At 40.5% G+C, this 24,375-nt stretch overlaps 1 protein-coding gene across 3 annotated transcripts; it reads right to left on the bottom strand.

The window, feature by feature from the left end:
* Positions 1–726: 726 nt before the first annotated feature.
* atl2 (atlastin GTPase 2) lies at positions 727–15,732 on the bottom strand. Of its 3 annotated transcripts, XM_034608536.1 has the most exons (16): positions 15,557–15,732; positions 11,187–11,353; positions 10,156–10,368; positions 8,364–8,495; positions 8,147–8,251; positions 7,993–8,043; positions 7,834–7,890; positions 7,615–7,707; positions 7,177–7,315; positions 6,530–6,657; positions 5,982–6,038; positions 5,775–5,846; positions 5,156–5,587; positions 3,814–3,828; positions 3,076–3,402; positions 727–2,803 (listed from the first exon to the last, which is right to left on the bottom strand). In XM_034608536.1, exons 1-15 carry the CDS (start codon positions 15,627–15,629, stop codon positions 3,265–3,267), a joined length of 1,872 nt encoding a protein of 623 aa, XP_034464427.1. In that variant the 5' UTR covers positions 15,630–15,732; the 3' UTR covers positions 727–2,803; positions 3,076–3,264. The 3 variants fall into 3 exon arrangements, with proteins under 3 accessions (XP_034464427.1, XP_034464428.1, XP_034464426.1); XM_034608537.1 differs by lacking the exons at positions 3,076–3,402; positions 3,814–3,828 and having other exon boundaries at positions 978–2,803; XM_034608535.1 differs by lacking the exon at positions 727–2,803 and having other exon boundaries at positions 3,268–3,828.
* Between the last annotated feature and the right edge of the window lie 8,643 nt (positions 15,733–24,375).

Here is a 24,375-nt window from a genome sequence, read left to right on the forward strand (position 1 = left end):
ATTTTAAATATAATTAAAGCTAATAAATATGAAATGCACATTTCACACTAATAACGTCATCACTGTTTAATCAGATTAACTTCAGAAAGTGACACCTTCAAGATGTAGTCAACCTTCTGTAAAAGTATAAACTGTCAATATAAAAGACAGTAGCAGATTGTAGTTAAGTAAATTAAAATACTGGAGTTTATATTTACACCGTTTGATTTATGTGGACGTTCAGAATAAAGCAGCTGCATCTCTCAGCTGATAACAGATCATTGCTGCTGCATGTGACTCAATAATGAAGTTAGTTTAACTGTGTCCAGGACACAACAGAAAAAGCTCTCAGCTTCCTCTTCCTCAGTGACCTGTGTGTAACGAGCCCACTGAGTGAACTGTCACCTTCTCAGTATTTACTGTGATGAAATGGAACATTGTGACAGAGAAATATAAAAACATGTCGTAATTCCTTAAAACAAAGACGATAGATTTTAACATCAGTCAAACCCAGGAGTTGAGAACTTTTTATAAAGTGTGCTCAGTTTAACACGTCACTTCTATTCTTAAAATCCCAACATGATGGAAGCACAATCGTCAGTTTGATTCCTGCAGTGAACGTATGAAATGTGTAAATCTAGTTTAGAGAAACTCTGATTTCTGAGTTGAGCTCATGATGAAACTGAAATGTGATAAACTGCCTCGTGACATTTTCTCCTAAAAGAAACAAAAAAGGAGCCAGAAGAGTTGTGTTGATGTTTTATTCGTAAGGTAAAACATTTCATTCAAAAATAAATTACCAGAGATCTTTAAAAGCCGGACAGACGTCGTCTCCGACCCACTCGTCACAATCTAAACGGTTTCCTGTCAGAAGCCAAATATTCACACGATGAACGTTCGTCCTCGGAGAAACTAACGAGAACCTAAAGCAGCAACTTGTCGTCTAACGAACCACAAACTGTTAAATTAAGAAAAAAAAAAAAACACAGCCACTGTCAAGTGATTCACTATAAAACGTATTCAAAGTTTATTTAAATATTTAATCCAACATACATGCCCGCTCTGTGATATGTCAACACAGACAGAGACCGAACAGGACTGAAACACTGTGGATGGAATCAATGTTAAGAGCTCAGACAGATGTGATGCAGCTGTTTGTGTGTTAACTTCAAGAAACAGAAGGGAGCAGTACATTTCTACACTTCATTAAATTACATCAAGTCTGGACACCAGTGGAAAAGTGTTAAAGATTTAGATTTGAGAGAAAGAAAAAAAGATTTGGATTCAGATTTTTAGAGAAAAGAAAAATAAGAAGAGACAATCTTTTGACAACTAAAAGGGAAGGTTTTAGAAAACGAGTTCAGCAGTTAAATACAAAGCTATAGCCAGCAGCCAATTAGCCTAGCTTAGCATAAAGACTGGGGGTCAAAGCTAAGCAGCTTAAGGCAGTAGCCTCATATTTATCCAACAGATTTCAGTGTGAATCGTCTCATTAAACAATTCCCCAAGAAAGCAAATAAATGGATTTTTCCGCAATGCCTGAATTTTCCTGTAACAGTGATTTGAGCTAAAAAACTCCCTAAAGGCAAAAAATCTAACGTGCAGCCTTCATGAGGTCGGACGAGAGGAAGCAGTCGGAGCTGAGGTGTAATGAAAGGCAGTGGAGGATACCTGACTAATCGCTGGGCTCTAAAAGCTCTTAGCTTAGCTTTTATGCTACAACACAGCACCATGCAGAGGATCTGCTACAAGACACTAGAGGCCAAATAAAACACGTCAGTTCTAAAATAAAGAGCCCAAAAAAAGTCTGCTACAGTTGTCTTCAGTATGACAGAGTATTCAAGAGTGAGACAGATGTGTAGAGGTTTGATTTTACCTGGTGAACACAACCTCCAGATTTAGAGATAAAAAACTGAATGAATGGAGGCAAGCAGGTGAGTTATTAGTACGTCAGAGGAGAAATAAATTACTTCATTTCCTGTTCATTTCAAATACGTCGGGAGAAACTGAATCAATTTACCAGAACAGGCAGGAAATTGAACTGTTAAGACTTAACTCGTTCACAACGAGAACATGTGATTCCGCACTGACTTGAAATCTTAAAATCTGTTTTCTGTTTTTTACTGAGGTAACGAAAAACAAGAGAAAACAATCATCTCACTGTTACTGTTCTCAGCTGATTGGTCACTTGTGCTTGTAGGAAACGTTCCTGCACCGTGAGCTCTGAACTGTTTGTCCTGCGACACTGAGCCGTGAAACCCACAGATAAGTGTTTGCATCTATTGTTGATTACAGCTGCACAGACGTGACAGATTTCCCTGAATTACAGCTCCATCGCAAAGCCAGCAAAATGGTGTGTGTGTGTGTGTGTGTGTGTGTGTGTCTACAGTGTGCATTACAACAACTATCCCAGCGTGGCACACAGGAGGGGATGATCTTCCTTCAAGGTTTTGGCAACAGGCCGAAGCTGCCGGCTCCTCTCCTCGGTCCTTCAATGAACGTGCAGTTTCTGCTCTGAGGCACAGGGGGGCGATGAAGAGCAGCACAGACGGGAAAAACAGGTCAACGATGTCATGGTGGGTGTTTGTGGGGGGGGGGAGGAGAAGCTTTGGTGTTGAACTAGTTCCACAGTTCTAGGACTGAAGACGTTGAGCGAGGAGGGGAGGGAGGATCAACGTGATGAGGAAGAGGAGGAGGAAGAGTGTCAGTGAGTCTTTAACTTGGTGTGCTGCGAGCCTTGTTCTGTCAAGCTGGCTTTGAGAGAGTTAACCACCGTCTGTCTGACGTTGTCTTCCATATAATGTTCACTTAGCGGCTTCAAAACCTGCAGCAGGGGAAAGAGGAGAGAGGGAGAGAGATTTTATTTATAGGACAAAGAAGTTAACTTGTCTAAAAACGGATAATTAAAGGGGACAAGGAAACTGAAAGAAAGTAAGTTAGGGAAGAAAAACCTTAAAAAGGTAAAAATCACTGGAAACAACATGCTGAGCACAGACGAGCAAAATGAGTCACAACTGAACAAAACCTCTTCAACTGAAAAGAACTTAAAACCAGAATCATCCTTTCCACATTCATCAGAATAAGATGGATAAAAACCGTTGGGGCGAGTTCCACGTCCTCGAGATCCTGAGAAGATTCGCTCCTGTCAGTTTTCAGAGCCAGAGGACAAAGTGTCAGAGTCCAGCACCATTCAAGTGAAAGTTAACCAAAGAAAGCAACAAACTGCAGCAGCTTCAATATAAGGAGGTTGAAGGTTTGACACTGAGTCCACTGGTCACTGAGCAGCTAGTAATTCTTCTTGTAGTTGTTGTTGAGAGGAGTCAGAACGCCAAGTCCCAGCGTCGCTGCTGATGGGAGTGATGGGAGGAGAGAGGCGGGCCACGCCAGGCGGCTCCTGACGGGCTCCGAAAGTTTGAAAAACACCTGAGAGGGAACGGGAGAGTTACACAAGGGAACAGATAGACGAGCAGAGAGATGAAACGGATCCAGACGTTCAGAAAGAGGAAGTTGAAATCAGGAAGAGACAGAGCAGGTCCACATTGATACGATTCAATTTGTATTTAAATATTATTTAGGTGTTTTTTCCTTGTGGGCAGAGGTCTTTACAATAATCACCTGGAAATGATAAAGATTGTGAATATTTTGTCACAACAGCTTAATGTTGACAGAGTGAAAATAATTAGTCTTGACCTTAAACCACACAAATAATAATAATACAAGGAGAGCGGCAGAAGGAGTTGAAGGAGAAAGTAAAGAGAAAGGAAACAGGAAATCTGACAGGATGTTGAGGACAGAAGACAGAAGTTCAGAGAAACGGGAAGCGACACGTCTCACCTTTCTGACCATCTGCTGCAAAGCATGTGAGGGGGGGAGAGAGACAGAGGGGGAGGAAGGAGGGTCAGACGAAGACGTCAGAGGAGACATGAGTTTGTGGTGGATCACAAACGCTGATGAAACACTTGCAAACAAGGAATGAAGAGAGAGTGAGGAAAATAAAAGAAGGTGCTGACAGAGTTTCAGTTTGGAGCTGAGAGGTGACACACTGGATATGAGGTGACGTGGATGATGCAGCTGAGAGAAGGAAAACTGATGGTCTTTAAAACACCTCAAATAAAAGGGCAACATGAGGAACTTCAAGTAAACGAATACAGAAAATGACAGTGGAAACACACACACACACACTTATTGTTCCAACCCTGGAGAAAGAAGATGATATGAAACTTGATGCGAGTCTAATTTCAAAGCTTTGACTTCAACGTTTTTCTTTTTAAACTCTTTCTCAGGTCAGATTATGTTTAAGTGAGAAGTGATGGTGCTTTAACACAAACACTTGAACACTTGAAGAAATGACCCCAAGAAAAGAACTGAAGAAAACAAAACAAAGCTTAAGATCCCATGAAACCGCTCAAGTATCAAATTGTAAACACACAAATCTCTCCCCTCAAATTAACCTTAAGAAAAATGAATCTATCTCATTACAAAGATGGTAAATTTAAATGAAAAATCGAATCTAAATCCAATATTAAACGCAGACTAATACTGGACTTTTACAGCAGATGCAGATATTGATATTCAAGTTAAAAACCTTGAACGATAAATTAGCTTTTAAACATAAAACCAGAAAGTACTTGTTCTAATGTGACACAGGCAGTTGAATAAAAACACGTCTGTCCTGTGACACCAACCATTTTCACAACTGATTGTTCTGATGGATTTTAGCTGATAAAGCTCTGAAATAAAGTTACTGTTAAAATTGAACTTTTAGGTTTTGGAGAACTATGATCAAAAAAAATACAACCTGAAGACATCATCTAAGACTCTAAATAATCACATTTTATAGTCAAAACATTAACTTCCTCTAAAATCATCACATTCATTTACATTGTGTTTTTTCACGCAGCAATTTCTTACTTATGCTCTGATACCAAACTATCTTTGATGACCTTATATTTGCTTTAATATCTAATGCGTTCCTATTTTCCAGATCTTTTCAGTTGAAAAACATTTGACCTCAAATCTATTGGCTTCAGCTTAAAGTACCAAATATAACTAATATGATCTTAATACCTAAAGACCACAAGAAGAACCATTAGAAGACATTTGACAAGTTACATTCAAACAAATCAAAAGTGAGCGAACCGGGACAAACACACACAAACACACATCGTTGACCCACCTGTTCCCACAGTGTATCGGCCACCAGGTCTATCATCGCTCCCACCTCCCGAAACTCTCCAGAATACTTCACGTACGCCCAGGCGCAGAGTGACAGCAGCGCTATGCCCATGACAAAGTTAGCCAGCGATGCTAAGGTGCTCAGGCCGATGAAGCCCGTCACCCCAGACACCACGTAGGTGACAAACATGACTGCAAACAGCGTGGCGGGGGTGCGCGCTGCGTAGAAGATGTTCTTGCCGTCGTTGTGTTTGGAGAAGTTGGTGTAGGCCTCGTTCAGCTCGGACTCCAGCTGGTTCTGGTAGCGCTGGCAGAACTCGTCGCCACCCATTTTCTTCACGGAGCGGAAGTAACCCACAGAGTGCTCGCGAAACTCCTCGTGGCAGCGCTCCAGGTCGGCTGGGGCGATGTATGGCTTGTCCCCACCGCACATCTGAGGGGGGGGGGGACATAAAAGTGACAGAGGAAATTAATTTGACTGACTAAACTAATGAAGACAAAGGTGTTTTCAAATATTACAGTAGCATGGAACTAGGATGTTGACTAGTTTGCAGGATTTCTATTGGATATTAAATGATTTGAACGGCTGTGGACTCCTTTAAAAACAGACACGTCCTTACCAGCTCCATGTTCTTGCCGTACATGTCTTTGGCTCCTGCCACAGCCGTCAAGTTATTGGCTTCTGCCGTCGCCTGAGAATTGGGAGACAACAAAAAAAACAATGAAATTCAAACAGCAGAGGGTGAGGCAATGGGTATTCAATATTCAACTTGGCCACAGGATGTCACTGAACTCTGAATAAGCTCTTTCAGGTTTGAGACACTCACCTGCAGCATGGACTTTGGGTGGGGCAGCTCCTCACCTTGGTAGATCTTTATGTAAGCCTGCAGGAAAATGAAATACAGATAATCACACCAGTGTTTCCAGTAAAATGTAAATATTTTGGCAGCAAACACTGGAACAAGCTGGTAAGTATGAGGTTAGAGCCCAGTCAATGGGTTAGTGTCCTGACAACATTTAAACAAATAAACAAAACACAAACACAGGATTTAAGACAAACAGTGAAAGAAAATTCACTGCATCTATAATCAAGTAGACGTGTTCCTTCCACTTGTGTCTTTGTCAAACCGGAAAGTTTAAACAAAAAATTTGCAAACCACAATTTTAACACGTCTTCATTAATGCGGTTTAAGTTTTCTCCTTTTCTCTACAAGGATGCCACTGTTTACAGTCGACTGTGGCAAATTATCTAAACAAATTTTGTGCCGTTTTATTTGGACAAGGCAGCCGAGTGTGTTCTTTGAGGCTTTGTAATTATCTTATTGTGACATACAAACTGTGAAAAGCAATGGACTTATGTGAAATCCTGCAGGACCTTGAAGTACTCCAGGAGATCTCTGCAGGTGACTTTGTTTCCTCCGATCTCCTTCACTACCAGTCGCTCTGGGGCCAGGAGGAGAGGAACCAGCTCGGTCAGCTCCCTCTTAAAATCACCATCGATGTCTGAAACACAAAAACATTTATCCTCATTGTCCCATCGGAGCACGACACTTCGGTCAAGCAGGCTTTAGCTATCACTCTTCATCGCCTCAGGAAAGGAGGTTGTGTTTCCGTCTGATTTCAGTAGTTTTAGTGTAATCTTGCTAACTGACAAAACTTGATGGAAGGATGTGATATGGGTCAGGAAAGAACCCATTACATTTTGGTGTGGCTCCGGAAAAAGGGCAGATACAGGTTTTTTTTTTAGAAACTTTCTTTAACGTTGTGACATAGAACGTTATTCAACATTTTCGTTGATTTCTCAGACAATAATTTGTAGATCTTCATGAAAAAATCTGCCATGTTTAGGCGACTGATATTTATGACTGTGTGTAGTTTGGTGGAGATTCAAATAAAAAATCTGGATCTAGTGAATTTAAATGTGATTTCATAAGGGGACTGTTGGGCCTTGGTGGCATTATGTGTTCTCTGAGTTCTACTTATTTATTCTTTAGTACGTATGCATGTTCCTGTTTATCACACCTTTCAGCCTGCCGTCAAAGTAGGGGTTGGTGGCCACCTTGAGGCCAGGATGTGGCAGCAGGAAGCAGCCGATGCTCGAGAAGCAGGAGTGGATGTGCTTCCTCACGTTCTGCAGCTCTTCATGTTGGTTGCATTTAACCTGTGTCAGCAGACAACAATGTGCTCGCTCAGTCAAAGTGTTAACTTGTCTTTGTCGGTTACCGATGTGTGAATTTGTGCACACATGCTGGACTAAGCAAACATCTGAACAGGCAATGACATTAGGTATGTTTGCGCTTTTCAAAAGGAGGCGTGGTGTCTCCGACAGCCAAGGTGAGTGTGAGCTGCTGCATTAACATCAAGGTGAACAAATATCAGGACAGAAGAATATTTCCTCTGTCCAAACAAGAATCCAACAAAAACAAATGTGCCTTTTTTTAAAGAATTGTTTTTTCTCACCTGTAGTCTTTTGTCCAAGAAGGCGTTGCCTCCTTCCAGACCGTAGTCGTGTTCATAAGGATAACTCCAGTCACGAATCAGGAACATCAGGGACTGAAACACACAACCAACAACGAGAGACACATGATATGTATTCTACGGTTCAGGGGACAAAATAAACTTTTAATTTTCTCTCTTGTTGTACAACTACATGCATGTACACACAGAAGCAGTCAGTACCTGGAAAGGTTTCAGGTAGATCTCTTCCATTGCCAGTCGACCATATTCTGTGAAAAGCTACATACAAGAGAAAAACAAATTACCATCAGAAAACAGGAGAGGATGATGCAACAGAGTTTGGTTCTGCTCTTTGCTGAGGGGAGGTGAAATGCCACAAACCTGCAGATGCTGCAAATCATCCTCCTGGATGTTCTGGGTGAGATTATACACCTGAAAACACAAAGTAATAAACACAACATGAAACAACTGAAGATTTTTCTGAGCGAGAACAGGAAGAACATATTTTCCAAACTAAACATGCTTTAAGTTTCACCTGCACGGAGCTGGTCATTGTGCTGAGGGCGAACACAGTGGCACAGTCCTTTATGGTGGACTGGCTGTCGAACGCTCCCTGAGTGTCAACGAGGAGGACGGCTACCTGTTGTTTGTACATTTGTGTCAATGGAAACAAAAATCTGAGGGTCTTTCATTTTAACCATTTCTCATTTAGCTCGTTTGAGGACGATATTATCTGTGTGAAAACTCTCTACCTTGCTGCCGTCTGGCTTGTCGATCACAAACACTTCGCTCCAGATCTGAATCCCTGTGGTCTCCCTCTCGCAGCCTCCTCTCCACGTGAAACCTGTCAGAGGCTCATCATCACCTCCAATCCACGAATCACCCTGTGGCAAAGAGGGAAGTGACACAGAAAGACGTTTAAACTTTTTTAGAAGGGGACTAGCATCAGATCAGTAATCCGTACTGGTCTCTAAGCACAACATCTCCAAACCCTGTGTAAAGTTTCCCCTGCATATTCATAAAAAAAATGATTTTGTTGACCTGCAGTTTAATCTAACACCACCATCAGGTCACACTTTATCAAGTCTTACATAACCACCCTGTCATCTACCAGTGCAATGTTGACTGGGCATGTAGCTACTAAATGGGATGATATTAGGCCCAAGTAATGGTCTGTAAGTATAATCTCTCATTTGCCAATTTGCTCATCTAACAGGGAACTATAGCATCACACTCCACGGGAACAGGTGTGAACAGATCACTCGAGACACAGTAACATGAGACTCGAAGCTTGGTACAATGATACTTAGTCTAATGAGTATTTATATAAGAACAAAAGTTTAAATATTATATTGGCACTTGTCACTCTTTCCAAAAACCAGACAGTGAAGAATCAATAAAAAGCAAAACACTGTGACCTTTTCCCTATTTGCTGTTGACAAGTGAGGAGAGTTTCTGACCACAAACAGGAAATATAAATGCAAAATATCTCATTTGTAAGTCAAAGCACGAGGAACTGATTCCGAGTGGTGATGTTAACAGAGTGGATCTCTCCTGCACAACTAAACCCAATCTGATGACAGAACAAGGAGTGTTAGAGTAGCAGAAATATGATGTGTAACACCAACTGCTGGATAGAACTGAATATACTGAACAGAATAAATAGCATCAGTGTTTGTGGAAAAATGTGAACATGTGCAGATCAGGTCAGACTTGCACATAACGCTCATATTCATGTTGCCCAACAGCTGTGAGAAAGGGTCTTAACATTCACTCCTCCTTTCCCGTGTGTGTGTGTGTGTAAGTTGATCCTGGCTTCATCTGTGTCAAGCTGCTGCTAGAAGGTCTGGCGAAATAGTTGTTGATACTTGAGTGGGACAAAGTTGTAAGATGTACTCCCAAGAGAGTGCGTCTGTATGAACTGTGTGGGTATGCAACGAACCACTTTGTGTCATTCAAAAGTATTAAAGCATGAGACCCAACAGAAAGAACTTGTCTTTGCTTGTCACCGTGTGGAACAGATGCGAAAACTGGTTCCACATTTATGTCTTCATCTGCCTTGTTTGTTCATCTAGCCTATAGGTCTTGTACATTAACTTGGCGCATATAAACCCTTTTAGCATTGATATCATAGTTAGTTGTGTTGTACACTGACGTGTATTATATTGAGGTCCTGCTAATATTCTGCCAAACAGGTTTTTAAGGACGTGTAACACATCAGGACTGTTGAATAGAAATGCATGAAATTGTACCGTTAAAATTAAACAAGATCCAATAACAATGTCACCTTATATTCAAATTAGAAACAGATCCCAAATCCCCAGTTTCAGCTAGTGCAAGGACCCATAGAGATTAAATCAAAATATCTTTTTGCATCAATTAACTGACAGCACTAAAATATTCAATAGCCACAGTCTTAAATTCTTAGTGGAAATTACTTTATTGTTCCCTATATAACAAACATTGGATAATGTGAATTTGTGTCCTTTTGTTTATATACCCTTGTATGTCCAGAGGCAGCGTTAAACCCCCACGCCATCTCACCTGACTGTGCATGTATCGCAGCATGAAGTCCAGCAGGAAGGACTTGCCCTTGCGGAAAGCCCCTGCCACAGACACCACCACCACGTTCAGGTCCTTCACGTGATCTTGCAGCAGGATTTTCTCCAGCGCTGCGGCGTCCAGCTCGAAGCTGTGCTCGTCCCCGTTGGCCAGGACAATCTGGATGGGCTTGGCCTTTGCTTCCTCTATCAAAGCCTGAGGACATGAGGTTTCAATCAATCAGGGCATTCAAAGGCTTGAGAGAAGTTCAAGGGAAAACACTGTGATGACGAGGCAGGTTACTTGGAGGAGACGGGGAACTGAAAATTACAATGAAGTCAGCATACCAAGCGACTTCAGGAGTATGACAAATAAATGACCACGCTGGAATTGATTTATTATAATAAAATACACAAAGAGGCAGACTATTTGTATTTTAAAACATTTCATATTAATGCTTTGTAACGAGGTAAGGAACTTTCTCTTTTCAGCTGTGAGCACCTCTGTAGCTTTAAGTGTTATCACCAGAAAGTACATAGTACATGTAATAGTTCCTGCTCTTGTTCATACAGAGTTCATCTTTCTTCTTGTTCCTTTTTCCAATCTTTCTTCAGGATTTATGTTCGAGCTGAATCCTAATTTTTCAAGCTCAGATGCCAAATGTTGATTGTTTCAGCTCCTTCAATGTCTTATTACATTTGCCAAGGAGGTTATGTTTTTATTGCCATTTGTTTGTATATTTGTCTGTCAGCAGGATTAGCGGAGGGGTGTGGCATGACCCACAATTCGGAGCTGATCTAGATAAACAGAACCCGGAATTTATTTCTCAATTTCTCTAACATGGCGTCTTAGGGCGTTAGCAATGGTAGAGGTATGCACTCTTTGAGTTCCATAATGTTATTATAAGACATTTGTTTTGGCTTGTGCACTCAGTCTCCAGGCTCTGGGAAAATATTATGCTCAGTTCTGGTTAGATATGTTAACCATGCTCGTTAATAGACAGGAATATGTCAGCAAACACATTTACACTTTACCTCCTCTTCGTGAATCCCTTCATCAGGTGAGGGGGTGCTGCTGGCATTTTTGCCAAAGTTTGAGGCCTTAGTCCTGGGAAGGAAATCATCCTCCAGATCTTCGGCCTTGGCTAAAGGAGGCCTCTTCTTATGCTGAAAAATGGGGACATCTTCCATGCCACTCAAGCCTTTGGATAAGACAACAAGTAGAAAGAAAAAGATCAAATTACAATGGGTTAGATAGCTCCATGCTGCATGTTAGTGTGCAGACGATGGGCGGAAAGTGACAAGAGGGAGAAGAATGTGGAGGCAGGGTTATCTGGCCAGTTTCATTGTAATAAGCCACTGTTCTGAGTTAAAGAAAAAGGGAAATGTCCTATACGGGTCAAATTCCTAATTGTACCAGCACTCTGCGCTGGGCTAAATACTGTTATCCACTCTGGTCTACCCATCTAGGTCAAGCTTGAAAATAGCATAGCACTGAAAATCACAAAGGACCAACAGAAAGGTCACAAGAGAAGGAGGTAACAAGGACGGCGCTTACACACTTTTCTTCTCTGTTATTTTGCTGCTTCTGTGAAACGTGTTTCCTCTAAAACCATCAGCCTTCCTGCCTGTCACACTGCCACATCAGCAGTATCACAAATAAGCCTGTCTGCCATATGTTCACTAATGTTCATGTCAAATAACGCAATCAAATCAAATAAAAATTATAATTCTTTTCTTTATCAATATACAGGAATCTTTTATTGATTTATCAGTCTATAAAATGGTGAAACTGTCCCAGAGCCCAAGGTGATGTCTTCAAATACCTTGTTTTATCAAACCACAATTCCAAAACCAAAAAAAGTTTATAAAGATATGAGTTTATGGAAATCAAAAAATATACAAATCATTTTCTTAGACATACAACAAAATGAGTCACTAATATTCAAAACAGTTGCTGATTAATTATCTCATAAACTAATCACTCCATCTTTAATAAGTCTGTCTGACCATTTTGCGACAATTTCGAACATTTTAAATTTCAAGAAAGTTACGTCTAATTACTCTATGATTCATGTATCTAGTGCTGCATATTTCAACTAATTTCATTATTGATTAGAGGCCGATTATGGTCTTGATGTCGGAAAAGAGTGAAAAAATATGATTCTAACAATTGCATTTCCTGAAGTCCAACATGGCATTTTCAAACGTCCAAACAACAGTTAAAAAATATTCTGTTTACTACGACAGAAAAGCAGCTCACAATCGAGAACCTGAAACTAGAAATAAAATGTTTGGTTTGGATTAAGATGACACTCCCTAACAGTACGCCCTGAAAGTGGCAGGTCACTTGGTCAATTAAACAGGTATAACAACAAGTATTGTGCATTGCTCATCCAAATGTTTTAGTGATTAGACATAGAACTGCTCTAAAACGTGGGACCATATTGTCTCATAACTTTAATCACAGTCAACAGAGTAATTAATGGGAAACACTGTGGTAAACACAAGGTTAGCCGAGTCTAACACGAGCAGGCTTCCATTCTGACTGGTAAACGCCTGCGTCAACGCTGAATGGGTCAGGTGATTATACGGCAGTTTATTCTGACCCAGACTATCACAACCTTATTTGAATTTTCTATAATCAACCAACTGCCAAACCGCACTGGTTTTATGAGACGGCAGCTGTCCCACCTTGAGTGATAACAGCATCCTGGCGTTAGCGCAGGGAGAGAAGGTCGTACATGGGACTGAAATGATGAGTTGACTCCTCAACTCTTTTGATAATCAATTAATTAACGTTTTTTTTAACGTTCACCATTTCATGTGCTCCCACCGCTGCGCTATTTGCTTGTGGCTTAAAAAGGACCAATCAGCATCCTATGAGGGAAGAAGTACTGCCAGTCTTTGGCGTGACATCAGCGTGGAGCAACTGTTTGTTACAACAATGGCGGCTGATACACAGGTCAATGCTGCTGTAGCATCTGTTGGACAGAAACTAAAACAGGACATCAACTTGTTCACCAATTACTAACTCAATGATTAATAGTGAAACATAAATGAAAACTAGAACAAGGATATTCAAGGATCAAGTCGGACGTGGTGCAAATGTCCAAAGGGCAGCAGCAGTGCTGTGCTCGAGTCTGAGATGCTGCTGTAAGCGCTGGGCTGTTACAGTAACCTGCTGCCCAGCAAACAAATTAGCCCTGCACATTTCCTCAATCTGTTGCAGTGCAGCTCCCCAACAAACCCCCGAGCAGCACTCAGCAGGATGAAGTGGCACAGACTGCAGCCACAGAGGAGACCCACACAAAGACACTATTCTGCTGGGACTGAACTGTGTTGCAGCAGAATGTGGGAGGAAAAAAAAAAAAAACACACAAGCATGTAAGGAAACCTAAGAAAGCCAGTTAAAAGCCATGAGTTTGCTGATATGCACGACACTCACATCATGATAACGTGGCCCATGCACTGTCCTACTCCTCAGCTTGCAGAAAACGAGGGCAGAACTAAAATTAGCCACCTTACCTTTCCTTATCTTAGGGAGGCAGCTAGCAGAAGTTAACTGGCCTACATGTTTTCCTGCTCACACACAAAGTTACCTAGGGATGTGTTTGTGCATCATGCAGACAAAGTGTCAGTCGTTCCACTTCTGATGGGAGTCTATCTTTAACTATGCACGGTAAGAATAGCGAGTGTCTACCTCAGCACAGCGTCCCAAATCAGGTCTGCCTCCCCTGGACTCTAGCACCATATCTGAGGCAGTCTCTGATAAGGCCACGGTTCACTCAACTTAAAGCAGCTGTCTAAATACGTGAGGCTTCACACTTTAAAGAGGTGATTTCTCCGGCTTTTTCAAATGATTGAGTGCAGGAATGAAGAAATGAACAAACATTTGGGATTAAGGTCGCAGAAAATACATTTCACGTTATAATTTGGATTGTAAGACAACGTGAAAGAGAGCGAGGAATCCACTGTGACTTATTGAAATGCTGGTACAATGGCTTCTCTGCAAACCAGCACCCAAAGGACAACCTGACTCTGCCTCTCTGGACTCGATTCAACGAGGGCAAACGTTCAATTGCAGCAGAGCAGACCAATCGGGAGTCTGTGAGGACAAAGTGCAGATTAAGAGCAGCCTCAGTTAGTGAAAGCTGTTGCCACAGAGTCAGCTGGCCTGCGTGGAAGTAGACATAAGGGTTATCATGATAAAGGGACTCAGTATATCGGCGATGAGCCTTGAAGACTGAATATTTACTATTTGCTAAACAATCATTACTCCATTTGTAAAAGCAAATATTATCTTAATTGATTAACCTGCAATTTTGTCTAAATAAATGACAGTGAACTGTTAAAAATGTTCTCCCAGACTGAGGTGACTTCTTCAAATGTCTTGTTTCGATTGACTGGCAGCGAAAGATTTAACCATCATACATAGACGAGGAAGAAAAACATCTTCGCCTCATATCTCAGGAACTGGAAACAGTAAATGTCTGATGTTCTTGCTTTTAAAAAAACAACTAAAAATTCAAATTCTTCTGTGTTTCAGCTTGTTGCAAGACTTCAACAAACCCAATCAATTTAACATTATCGTGATCTTTACTGTCCCGTGTCAACATGATGGTCAGAGCAGATAAAAGGGAGCCTACTGTTATCTGACTTCTGTTTATAGGACAAGTCCATTATCAATGATCCACTTTTAATGACCGTAGAGTCCACACAAGTGCAAACTTGAGTTCTACCCAGAGGGTCCGACTGAGCCTGGATCAGTCCGCTGGCAAACTGAACCCACTAATTATAGGTTCTTTAAAAATATCCCAGTCATTAGTGGGATGAGAAGATTAGCTTGTGTGTGTGTGTGTGTGTGGACTGAAAACCAGTGAACACACACACCGGGGCAGTTTGAACTGATCCCGGCTGTAGAGGCTTGTTTTGGGGGTAAAGACCCCCCGGACCCCGGTGGTCCTCCGCGGGGCCAGGTGAGAGTGACGGGCCCCGGGACAACATGAGCCGACAGGTGTCGCGCTTGAATTCTGTATCCGGGTCAGGAGACAGTTTTTTTGTCCCAGCTCGAGTTACGGAGGGAAAACACGTCTCCGCGCACAGAAAGCGAACAATGACCACAACACGAGTGTCTCTGGGGTTAATTCCCACAGTTTCCACCGGGTTAGACTGTGTGAGTTTAGCGGAGAGGAGGCTTGTTCCTGCGGGGGGAAGAGCCTCACTCCCTCGGTCAGTCAGCACCAGAACACCGCGGGTCTCCAACGGACAACACACCGCGGACTAACTGGGGGGGGGGAAGCGAGAGTTTAACCGGCGACAAATAAAAAACAACTTCACATCTCAACTCCGCCAACTTTAACTTGTCCCCCCTGCGACACGGATTCGAACAACGGCGGCTTTACCTTCGTCGGCGACGCGGCTCTTGTGTCCGGGCTTGAAGTGATTTCTGCCCCTCAGCCCGCTCACCTCCGCCATCTTGGACGACTGGGTTTCAAACGTGTGTGTGTGCGTGTGTCTGTGACGTCACGGGAGCTCCTCTCTTGTCACGCTGCGCCCGGAGCTCGCGCAGCTGCCGCAAAGTGTTTCCCTTAAAAAACAAAACGCATCGCTGTTTGTTTGTTTGTTTTTAAAACTCACGCATTCTTTTCCGTGCATTTTCAATTTAAAACCTTCAAAAAAAATAAAATAATAATATGCTTCCTCCAGCCTGAGGTCAGGGCTGCAGCGAAGGATTTGGCTCCCCCCCCCTGCAAGAGTATCGGTCTGTGCAGGAAAGCAAGGTCGTGTTCTCAGTTGGGCATCAGGTGTTTTGTGCCAAGGAAAAATACTTTGCATTTTTTTGAGAGATTTTCTTACAGCCCCACTGTCAAGATCAGTTTACGTTTAATAACAAAATATGGTCATCGTGATGTCATTTATACACTATGATGTCACTAAAGGTTATTGTCCACAGTCATGCAGGATGCAGAGATGCAGAGATGCCTCCAAAGATGCATCCTTGAGATATGCTTGATGAGGATAACTTTTCTGATCACTATAACTTTCAGATTGCAAAGAATATTGGTCTGCACAAGGGTCATGTCCTCAGTTGTGCATCTGGAAAAATCAGAAGTTTTGTGCAAAGGAAGATGCTTTGCAGAGATGAGAGATTTTCTTCCTGTCACGGTCAGGAAATAATGTGAAAAATAATGTAAACAAATTAGAAATTGGAGCAATCTAAAGGTTTTTTAAGGTTTCTACGTTGACAAAGCAATTCAGTGATGCTTATGTGCACATGTCAGGTGCATAGAAAACAAGTAATTCTCCTTATTTAATTTTCAATTAATAAATAAGTCAAACATGTTTATGTCTCCCTAACAACCTGATATTAATCAATATTCAGGGTCATTCTTTAAAAGGTGCAGCTTAACTTATTCTGAACACTGCATCACCGTCTTTCTCTGCTTTGACTACAGCTGAGCTTCATGGTCAGTCTGCAGGGAAACTCAACCACTAATGTTATCCTCATCAACAACACTGGTTTGCATCCCAAGAATGTCAGATATGAATCTGGAAGGAAATTTGATCCATTTCCTCAGTGTGTCTGAGTCTCACTCTCTTCTCTTCTCTTCTCTTCTCTTCTCTTCTCTTCTCTTCTCTTCTCTTCTCTTCTCTTCACCAGATGAATATACCCCAATCAGTTTTTTAATATTGTAATAATGCCATCTAATAATAAAGTCATTACGATGTCTTTTATACAAAATGATGACAATTAAGTTTATTGTCCACAGTCTTGTGAGATGCAGAGATACCTCGAAAAATACATTTTTGACTTCTTTCGTGGCGTCACCTCCCATATGAGTATAACTTGAACTCTCAAATTGTCCCTCCAGTTTAATTATTTGTGTAGATGTCTTGGAGAAGGTGTTTTTGGGCCATATTATTTGTGCATGTTGACCTTGACCTTTGACCCATCAACTGCAAAATGTCATCATCTGGATATACCGTTCCAAATAATATACCCACCAAGTTTGGTGCAAATCTATCCATGCATTATTGAGTTATTTTGCACACATACACACACACAGTGGCTGTGTGCTTCACAGGCACGCAGGATAATTAGCTCAAAACAATCACCGACTCACAGATGTGCTACAGTTTGGTTAGACATCAGAAGTATACCATATAAATTCATATCTTCACTTTACTCCTGTACACTCCACCTTGATGAAGGTTAACACTGTGTACACAGTTCCCACAATAAAGATAAGACCTCTCTCCTGTGTTTATATCTATGATGCAGTAGAGATATGTTGTCCTCTACTTACTAACCTTACAGTCTCTTAACTGCTCTTGGTGATTATGTTTGCAGAACATAAAGTCTCATAAAATCTCCTTCACTTCAGTGGATACACTGGCGTCGTGTGTTTACCCGGCTGTTCTCATCCTGCATTATGTTCTGACATTGTGGAGAGACTATCTGCTGTCAGAGATTCAGAAATAGGAGAGCAGCTTTTCTTCAGACCTTCTAATCCTTATGTGAAATTCCACCTGGCTGCAGAGACCTGGGTTTTAGTGGTTGGGGGGATGTAGCTCCAAATGCTTTGCACAAAACCAACAGGGACAATAAAGGATGTGGTGATTTTGATTTGTTTCTGATTTTAATGTCCAAAGTTTTGCTTATGTAACCATTTCCCCCCAATTAAATCTTGTGGTGAATGCAGCAATAAGTGCTCAGAAAAATGGAAATCTAAACATCCACGGTTCATTGACTCCATCTGCTGAGGATGGTCACGTGATACAGACGCTGTTGCCAAGTTGCTGATTCAATTATTTTACTTCGGCAAGATACAGACAGAGGAAAAATAAAAACAGAAGATGGACTCAAAGCTCGCCCTAGATAACGCTGCACATGAGCCAATCAGGTTTCAGTTGGCCGTGTGTGATGGTGCGTCTGTTGTGTGCTGGATCAACGCGCTCTCTCTCTCTGAGGAACAACCCCACATATCCAGGGGATCCTGCTCCAGCCCAGGATTAGATGTGACATTTAGGGGTCACAGACGGACGCTCTTGTTTGTCCTGTGCTACCACACATTCACAGTTACAGCATTTTCAGGGCAAGGGGGTTTCTTCGTTCTTAATTTGGCTGCCCAGTGTTGACAGCTGAAAACAGACAGAAAACCTCCTTTTTCATCCGTCACCACAACAACTTCAATGCTCAAGGAATTTACAACTAATATAGATCAGAACCTGTTTATCTGGGCTGCAGGTTCCTCACCTTTCTCCCCCTTCTTCCATACAATGTAATGGGAGAGGTCAGTGTGGTTAAACTAGGAAAAGGTCACATAGAAAGAGGAAGTTCAGGGCCGTAAAAGAAAAATAATAGTGTTTTTGGAAAGAGTCGGGGGTTGGAGAGAGAGAGACGAGCCGTGTTAATCTGTGTCAGTGCTCTTCTATTCTTAGCCGGTCCCGTGTGATTGCAGAAATATGAGAGACACACATGCTGACAGGCCCTGATAAATTTAAAGAGAGGGTCAGAGAACAGTGACAGAACCCTGAGACCTGTATTAACCTCCAGATGTGTGCACTGGACATATGTTTATACAGTAATTGTGTGTGTTGTGTTTGTGTGTAGGAGCTGTCCAGGAGTTTTCTCCTTGCATGGGACCTTTCTCATATAGCTTACTGTATATCTATATCTATATCTATATAAGTATATATATGCAGGGTCATTCCAAAAATGTGGCGGAGATAAGCAGATAAGAAGAAATTTAATTGAAATGAAATTTTAAAAAAAATTATCAAATAGAATATTTAAAAAATATATATTTTTTGCCCATGTAACCATAGGTGCTCCATATTACACTATACATAGAAGAATGTCATAAAAAAACATTGACATTGATATTTTATGATTATAACAATATTAGACGTATCAAACAAAGGAAGAGACAAAAGAAAATGTTGGATGTTTTCCACAGGGGTTGTTTAAGAGAGATATCTGGCATACGTCTTGTATGACACCATGTTGTATTTACATATATTCACAAACATCATAATGTCAAAATATATGTAGACATAGATTTAGAATTTAAATTATTTCATTAAATACTTAAATTTATGTTAATATAGATATATTACTTGTTGCGTGTTTCCTACCTCTTTAAAGTGTGTCTGGGAAGATTAAACTTTCATCGTAAATGTTCACTCTACAATATTTTATATTGTCAATTGTCAGAAACCAACAATGACAATGAAAACCACTGACTGGATCATTTCCTTATGTTTGACACAATCCTTTGTTATTGGATTCGTATATGAGCCTCAACTTGCATGTGAGAGTTACTTCTGAAAGAGGGCAGAGGGAAGACTTCCCCCTGCTTCCACATGGTGGCAGTGTAGGCCTGATTGAGTTCTGTGCAGGAGTCAGTTTGAATTCAGAGGCAGAAAAAGAGTTCACACCAAGTAAAGATAATGTATGTGTCTGTCTGTTTCTCCAGCTTTCACTTCACCTCGACCTAAAGAATAATGTGTTTGAACCAGAGTCCGAGCTTCAGCTGCCACTTCAAGGCAGTAACTACACTACGTCATCATTTTATCTCCTCAAACAAATAGAAAGAACCAGATACGTCAGGTCAAGATTTAGAGAAAGTCATCCCCACATTCATTGTAACAGTTTCCAGTCTGGTCTCCCTCAAAAAGAACATTATTCAACTTCAGCTCATTCAGAAATCTGCTCCCAGAGTTTTAACAAACCACTGCTGTTCTTTAACCTTTACATTGGCCTCATCCACATAAAGACTATGAATAATATTTCAGTGGTGATGCTGGTTAACTCTCGGGACATAAGAAATGTTTAGTCTGTCAGAACCAAAGGCTGAACTGACTTCCTGGTGATTTTTTTTAATGGGATCCAGCTTTAATATCTAAATAATAGAAATAAAAAATCTCCTCCTGTAACTTCAATTCTTTTGGACTAAAACTGGACTTTTGTCTTGTGCCAAAATATACAACTACAGCACAAACAAAAGATAAAGGAATAAACTCAAATGAGTAATTGTACAACATGCAAGGTATGAAATAATTGTGTATCGGTTTTAATAAATAAATGTTAGGATTAGTAGCTGTAAACCATGTAATACATCTTTCTACCTTATTGTATGTTTAAATGTAAATTCTCGATATTGCAATTTGAATCGGAAAAGTTACCAGTAATTTGATTAAGAAATGTCTATTTTACAAAAGAAACAATAAAGAAAAGATTCACATTTACATTTAAAAAAATGTTTGTCGTTTGGTGTTTTATTTAATTTTTACTTATTATTTAGTATTTTTAAGCCACAATCCCATTTCTTTGTCAATGGAGTTTGATAACAACATCTTTGGAATCATTTCAATTTTTAATATATGTATATTTTGGCCAATATCGATATCAGAAATTCTTTACTTTCTAATTTCGGTATTTGTATCGGCCCACAAGTATCGATATCGGTCAAGCTCTAAATAATCCCCACTGATCTATAGTGGAGTGGTGTACTAGTACTAGTACTTCTCAAGTAAAGCACAAGTATGTCAAACGTGTATTCAAGCACAGTACTTGAATACGAATGAGTATAGTTACGTTCCACCCCTGAGAAGAAGAGAGAAACAGAGAAGAGCTGACATATGTCGGGAAAATATTTTTCACCATGAAGCTCCTGTTATTCCTCTGCAGGTATTGATTTAAAATATATCTTTACATTACACTGAACCTAACACCTCAGTGTGCCGCCTCCACTCTGCACCAGGTTTATTGTCCCCTGTGTCCAGCTCCTCATACAGTTCGGTCGTGCTGCTGAATCAACAGCATTGTTGCCAGGTTGTCATGGCGTCTGATTGTTGAGTATCATGTCACGCGCCCCGTCACAGCTGGGCATCCATCTCTCCGAGCCTGCGGCGGATCCCATGGTCGCCGTGACGTTTACCTTGGCAACCGCGAGAGACTGGCACAGGCAGGGGAGGCAGGAGAAGCTGGTGGTGTTGGGTCACCTCACGTTGTAGCCGTAGTGTTTAACAGAAACAGGGTTGAGGGCCGGGTCTCCAGTGGGAAACATCCCAACTCTAAAATACACACATTTTACCTGAGGTTCTGTTTTTTAACATAGTTGAAAATATTTATAAACACGTCACGTTGTCTGTTTTCTGATCAGAGTCAACTTTAGGTTAAATTAACTCAGGCCTAGAGTTTGAAGACTCTTTGGCCCTGACCACCTAACAGGCAAAAAAAACTGTTTTATTTTATTCTGGGTTGCTTTATTCCAATGTACTTTATAAAGTACTTGTAACCTCTTTTAGATAAGTGCTGTAGAAGTTAAGTTTTATTAGTATTAATGTCATTATTATGAAACAGCATAAACATATAATTAAAAAGTTTAGGAAATAAATCCTAATCCAATGTACTATTAGTATGTACAGCAATAGGCAGTGTTTACTGTACTGTCATGTAATTTCTATGTAATCTTAATGTAAGTTAGCTGCATATTCGTGTATTATAACCAGTGGAGGAAGAAATGTACTTGTATCATAAATAAAAATACAAGTAAAAGTTCTCTAACATAATATTTATAAAATTCAAGGTATATGCAATTAAGGATGGCCATTATCAGTCTATTATATTATCATATATTTTGTGTTATTGGATTATTATTGGAACATTAGCATATAAGGAGCGTGTTGATGTTGCAGTGGGTTGAGGTGTTTTAAGTAGTTTATATGCTTTTAGGTTCAATATGATTATTTTGTATGTAAAATGTAAATCTGTAGCAAATAAGTATCTATGGCCTTCATATCAATGAATAGTGCAAGATTTCCCTTTGAAATGTGATGGAGTAAAAGTATAAAGCGCCGTTGGTGTTGACCGTTGGTAAACCAGGGCCGCGAGCCTCTCTGGGATCCTGGTGTCTCCAGGGCTGCAGGTTCTCAGGGGCAGGGGTGTGAAAAGGGAAAGCCAGAGAGGAGACTCCGAGGCCGGGCGAGCGAACACGCCAGCAGGGGGTCTCATCACTCTCTCCACACTTCTGCTGTCAGGGCTTTTGTTTCAGTGACATTACTCACTCACAAGGCTCTGCATCCCAGGTAACTGTACTGCTGAGCTGGTGCTGCTGGGGGTGGGGGGGTGGGGGGTGGGACAGTACGCCACTTCAGCACAGCCCTCGCCAAACATGGATTAACCACATGATGGCCACAGAGGAAGAAAAGTGCAACAACCAACTTGACTAGAAAGTGAGAGTAAACTTAAATACTGTCAAAAAACACAGAGTAAACTCAAGTACTGCACAGAAAAGCAGTTTTTTAGAAAACTGTCCGCTACTTCAATATTTCCATTTTATTCTACTCTACTACATTCAAAAGGAAAATCTACTTTCCACTCCACTACATGTATCTGAAAGCTACATTACCAGCAAAGATGTGAAATACAAAACAAACTTTACGATCAGTCTATAGAGCATGTTCATTGTTACACATTAAACTGTCCAATAGTCCATAAAACAGAGCAACAATTTAAATACTGTTTATACATTATTATAAATATGAATATTAAACTCTGAAAGGGGGAAAAGGTCACCGATGTCTTCATATGATTTGATCCTTGATGTGATCCAGTAACGTCAAATAAAAATACCAATATTTAATTTAAAACTTTTAGACCTTTCATTTCTTCTTGTTGCACATTGAAACAATATTGTGTAAAGTGAACATTATATACTAAACTGTAGCTATGGACAACTTGAAAAAAATATAATAATAATAATAAGTACATTATTTCATACAGCAATGTAGTATATTGTACTTTTAGGTCCACTGCATTAATGTGAAGGCTAAAGTTGCCAGTCAATTAAAATAGATTGAGATTTTACACACAAAATAATCATATTCAAAAACCTAAAAGTACTTAAAACACCTCAGCAACATCATCATGTTGTTCTTTGCATGGTTATGCATCAATTAACATATTAATTCAATAACATACAATATATACAATAATATAACAGGCTGCTTGGGACCATTCTAACATATAACAGGTAAGTTCAACTTTCCAAGTATGTTTTTAATCTCATCTAACAGTGGGATATCTATAGGAATATTTTGTACTGCCTCATTATTATTATTATTTTTGTGTGTTCACTCCCTCTCGTAACCATCTCCGGTGTAAAGACGCGGTGTAATAACAGGGTGCAGATTTGATGTCAGTTGTTTTCCGTAACGTTAGAGCGACGCTTGTCTTCTGCTTTTCTTCACACCTTATTTTCACCTACAATTCAAATTTAAAGCCTCCACCCCCCGGTGTCAAAACCAACAAGCAAACAGAAACTCACCAAGCAAAGACGTAACATGTTGAACATTCTTGCAGGAATCACGCTGTGTTTTTTAAACGCCCCCCTTTTTGTTTCTAAATGTTTCTGCATTTACTCAGTAATTATCTTCGCTTTAATTCTCATCCACCAAATTTGAAATGCACAGAGAAAATACGATTGTTGCTGTTTCAAGACTCTTGTCAATCATTTCCAAACAATTTCCTCTTCTCCGATAAAAAAAAAGCAGAAATTCTCTTATTTTACAGCTCTGACCGAGGTAGCTGTAAATATAAAAACACTGTCCCCGCATAATGTGTGATATTATCACACTATATAAACCCAGTCGTTATTGATGCCTTGTTCGACATGTCAGACGGAGAACCTTAGCATCAAAGTTCATTTAACCTTTATTTTACCAGGAAGCCTCTTGAGATACATCATCTCTTTTTACGAGAAATATGAAGCACATAAATAATTTACAACATTCACATACAATATAAAGCACGATAACATGGGCCCTGAGGAAGAGAGTGGGACAATTTGAATGCCGGACATAAAGCTGATGTGTCTGCATAAATTTGTATCCAAAGTCCAGGGTGCACGGTGTAAGAAATACATTTTTATAAAGTTCAGAATAGAAAGATAGTTTTCTGAAGATGATCCATCGAGAGGATCTGAAAGGTTTGAAACAGGAGAAGAGGTAAACAGGGAGTTTAATGTCTTTAAAATGAAAAACAAAAACTTCTGACTCTTGATGTTTGAAACTATACATAATCTTGCACCCCCAACCCTGAGAAGATGCCTGGCCTATGGGAACAGTGGCAGTGCCGGTAGGACCACAGCGTCAACTGGGGGTGACTGGTTACCACTGTTCAGAAAGACTGCGCCTATGGTCCCTCTGCTTTCTC

The sequence above is a fragment of the Hippoglossus hippoglossus genome, chromosome 15 (genome assembly GCF_009819705.1).
Source record: "Hippoglossus hippoglossus isolate fHipHip1 chromosome 15, fHipHip1.pri, whole genome shotgun sequence".
In the NCBI taxonomy this organism is placed as follows: domain Eukaryota; kingdom Metazoa; phylum Chordata; class Actinopteri; order Pleuronectiformes; family Pleuronectidae; genus Hippoglossus; species Hippoglossus hippoglossus.

Coding starts and splice junctions, on each gene's coding strand:
- atl2 (XM_034608535.1), bottom strand. CDS start 15,629: ATGGCGGAGGTGAGCGGGCTGAGGGGCAGAAATCACTTCAAGCCCGGA. Junction 8,252..8,363: donor ACAAGCCAGACGGCAGCAAG/GTAGAGAGTTTT, acceptor TACAAACAACAG/GTAGCCGTCCTCCTCGTTGA. Junction 5,588..5,774: donor ACGGCAAGAACATGGAGCTG/GTAAGGACGTGT, acceptor CCCCCCCCTCAG/ATGTGCGGTGGGGACAAGCC.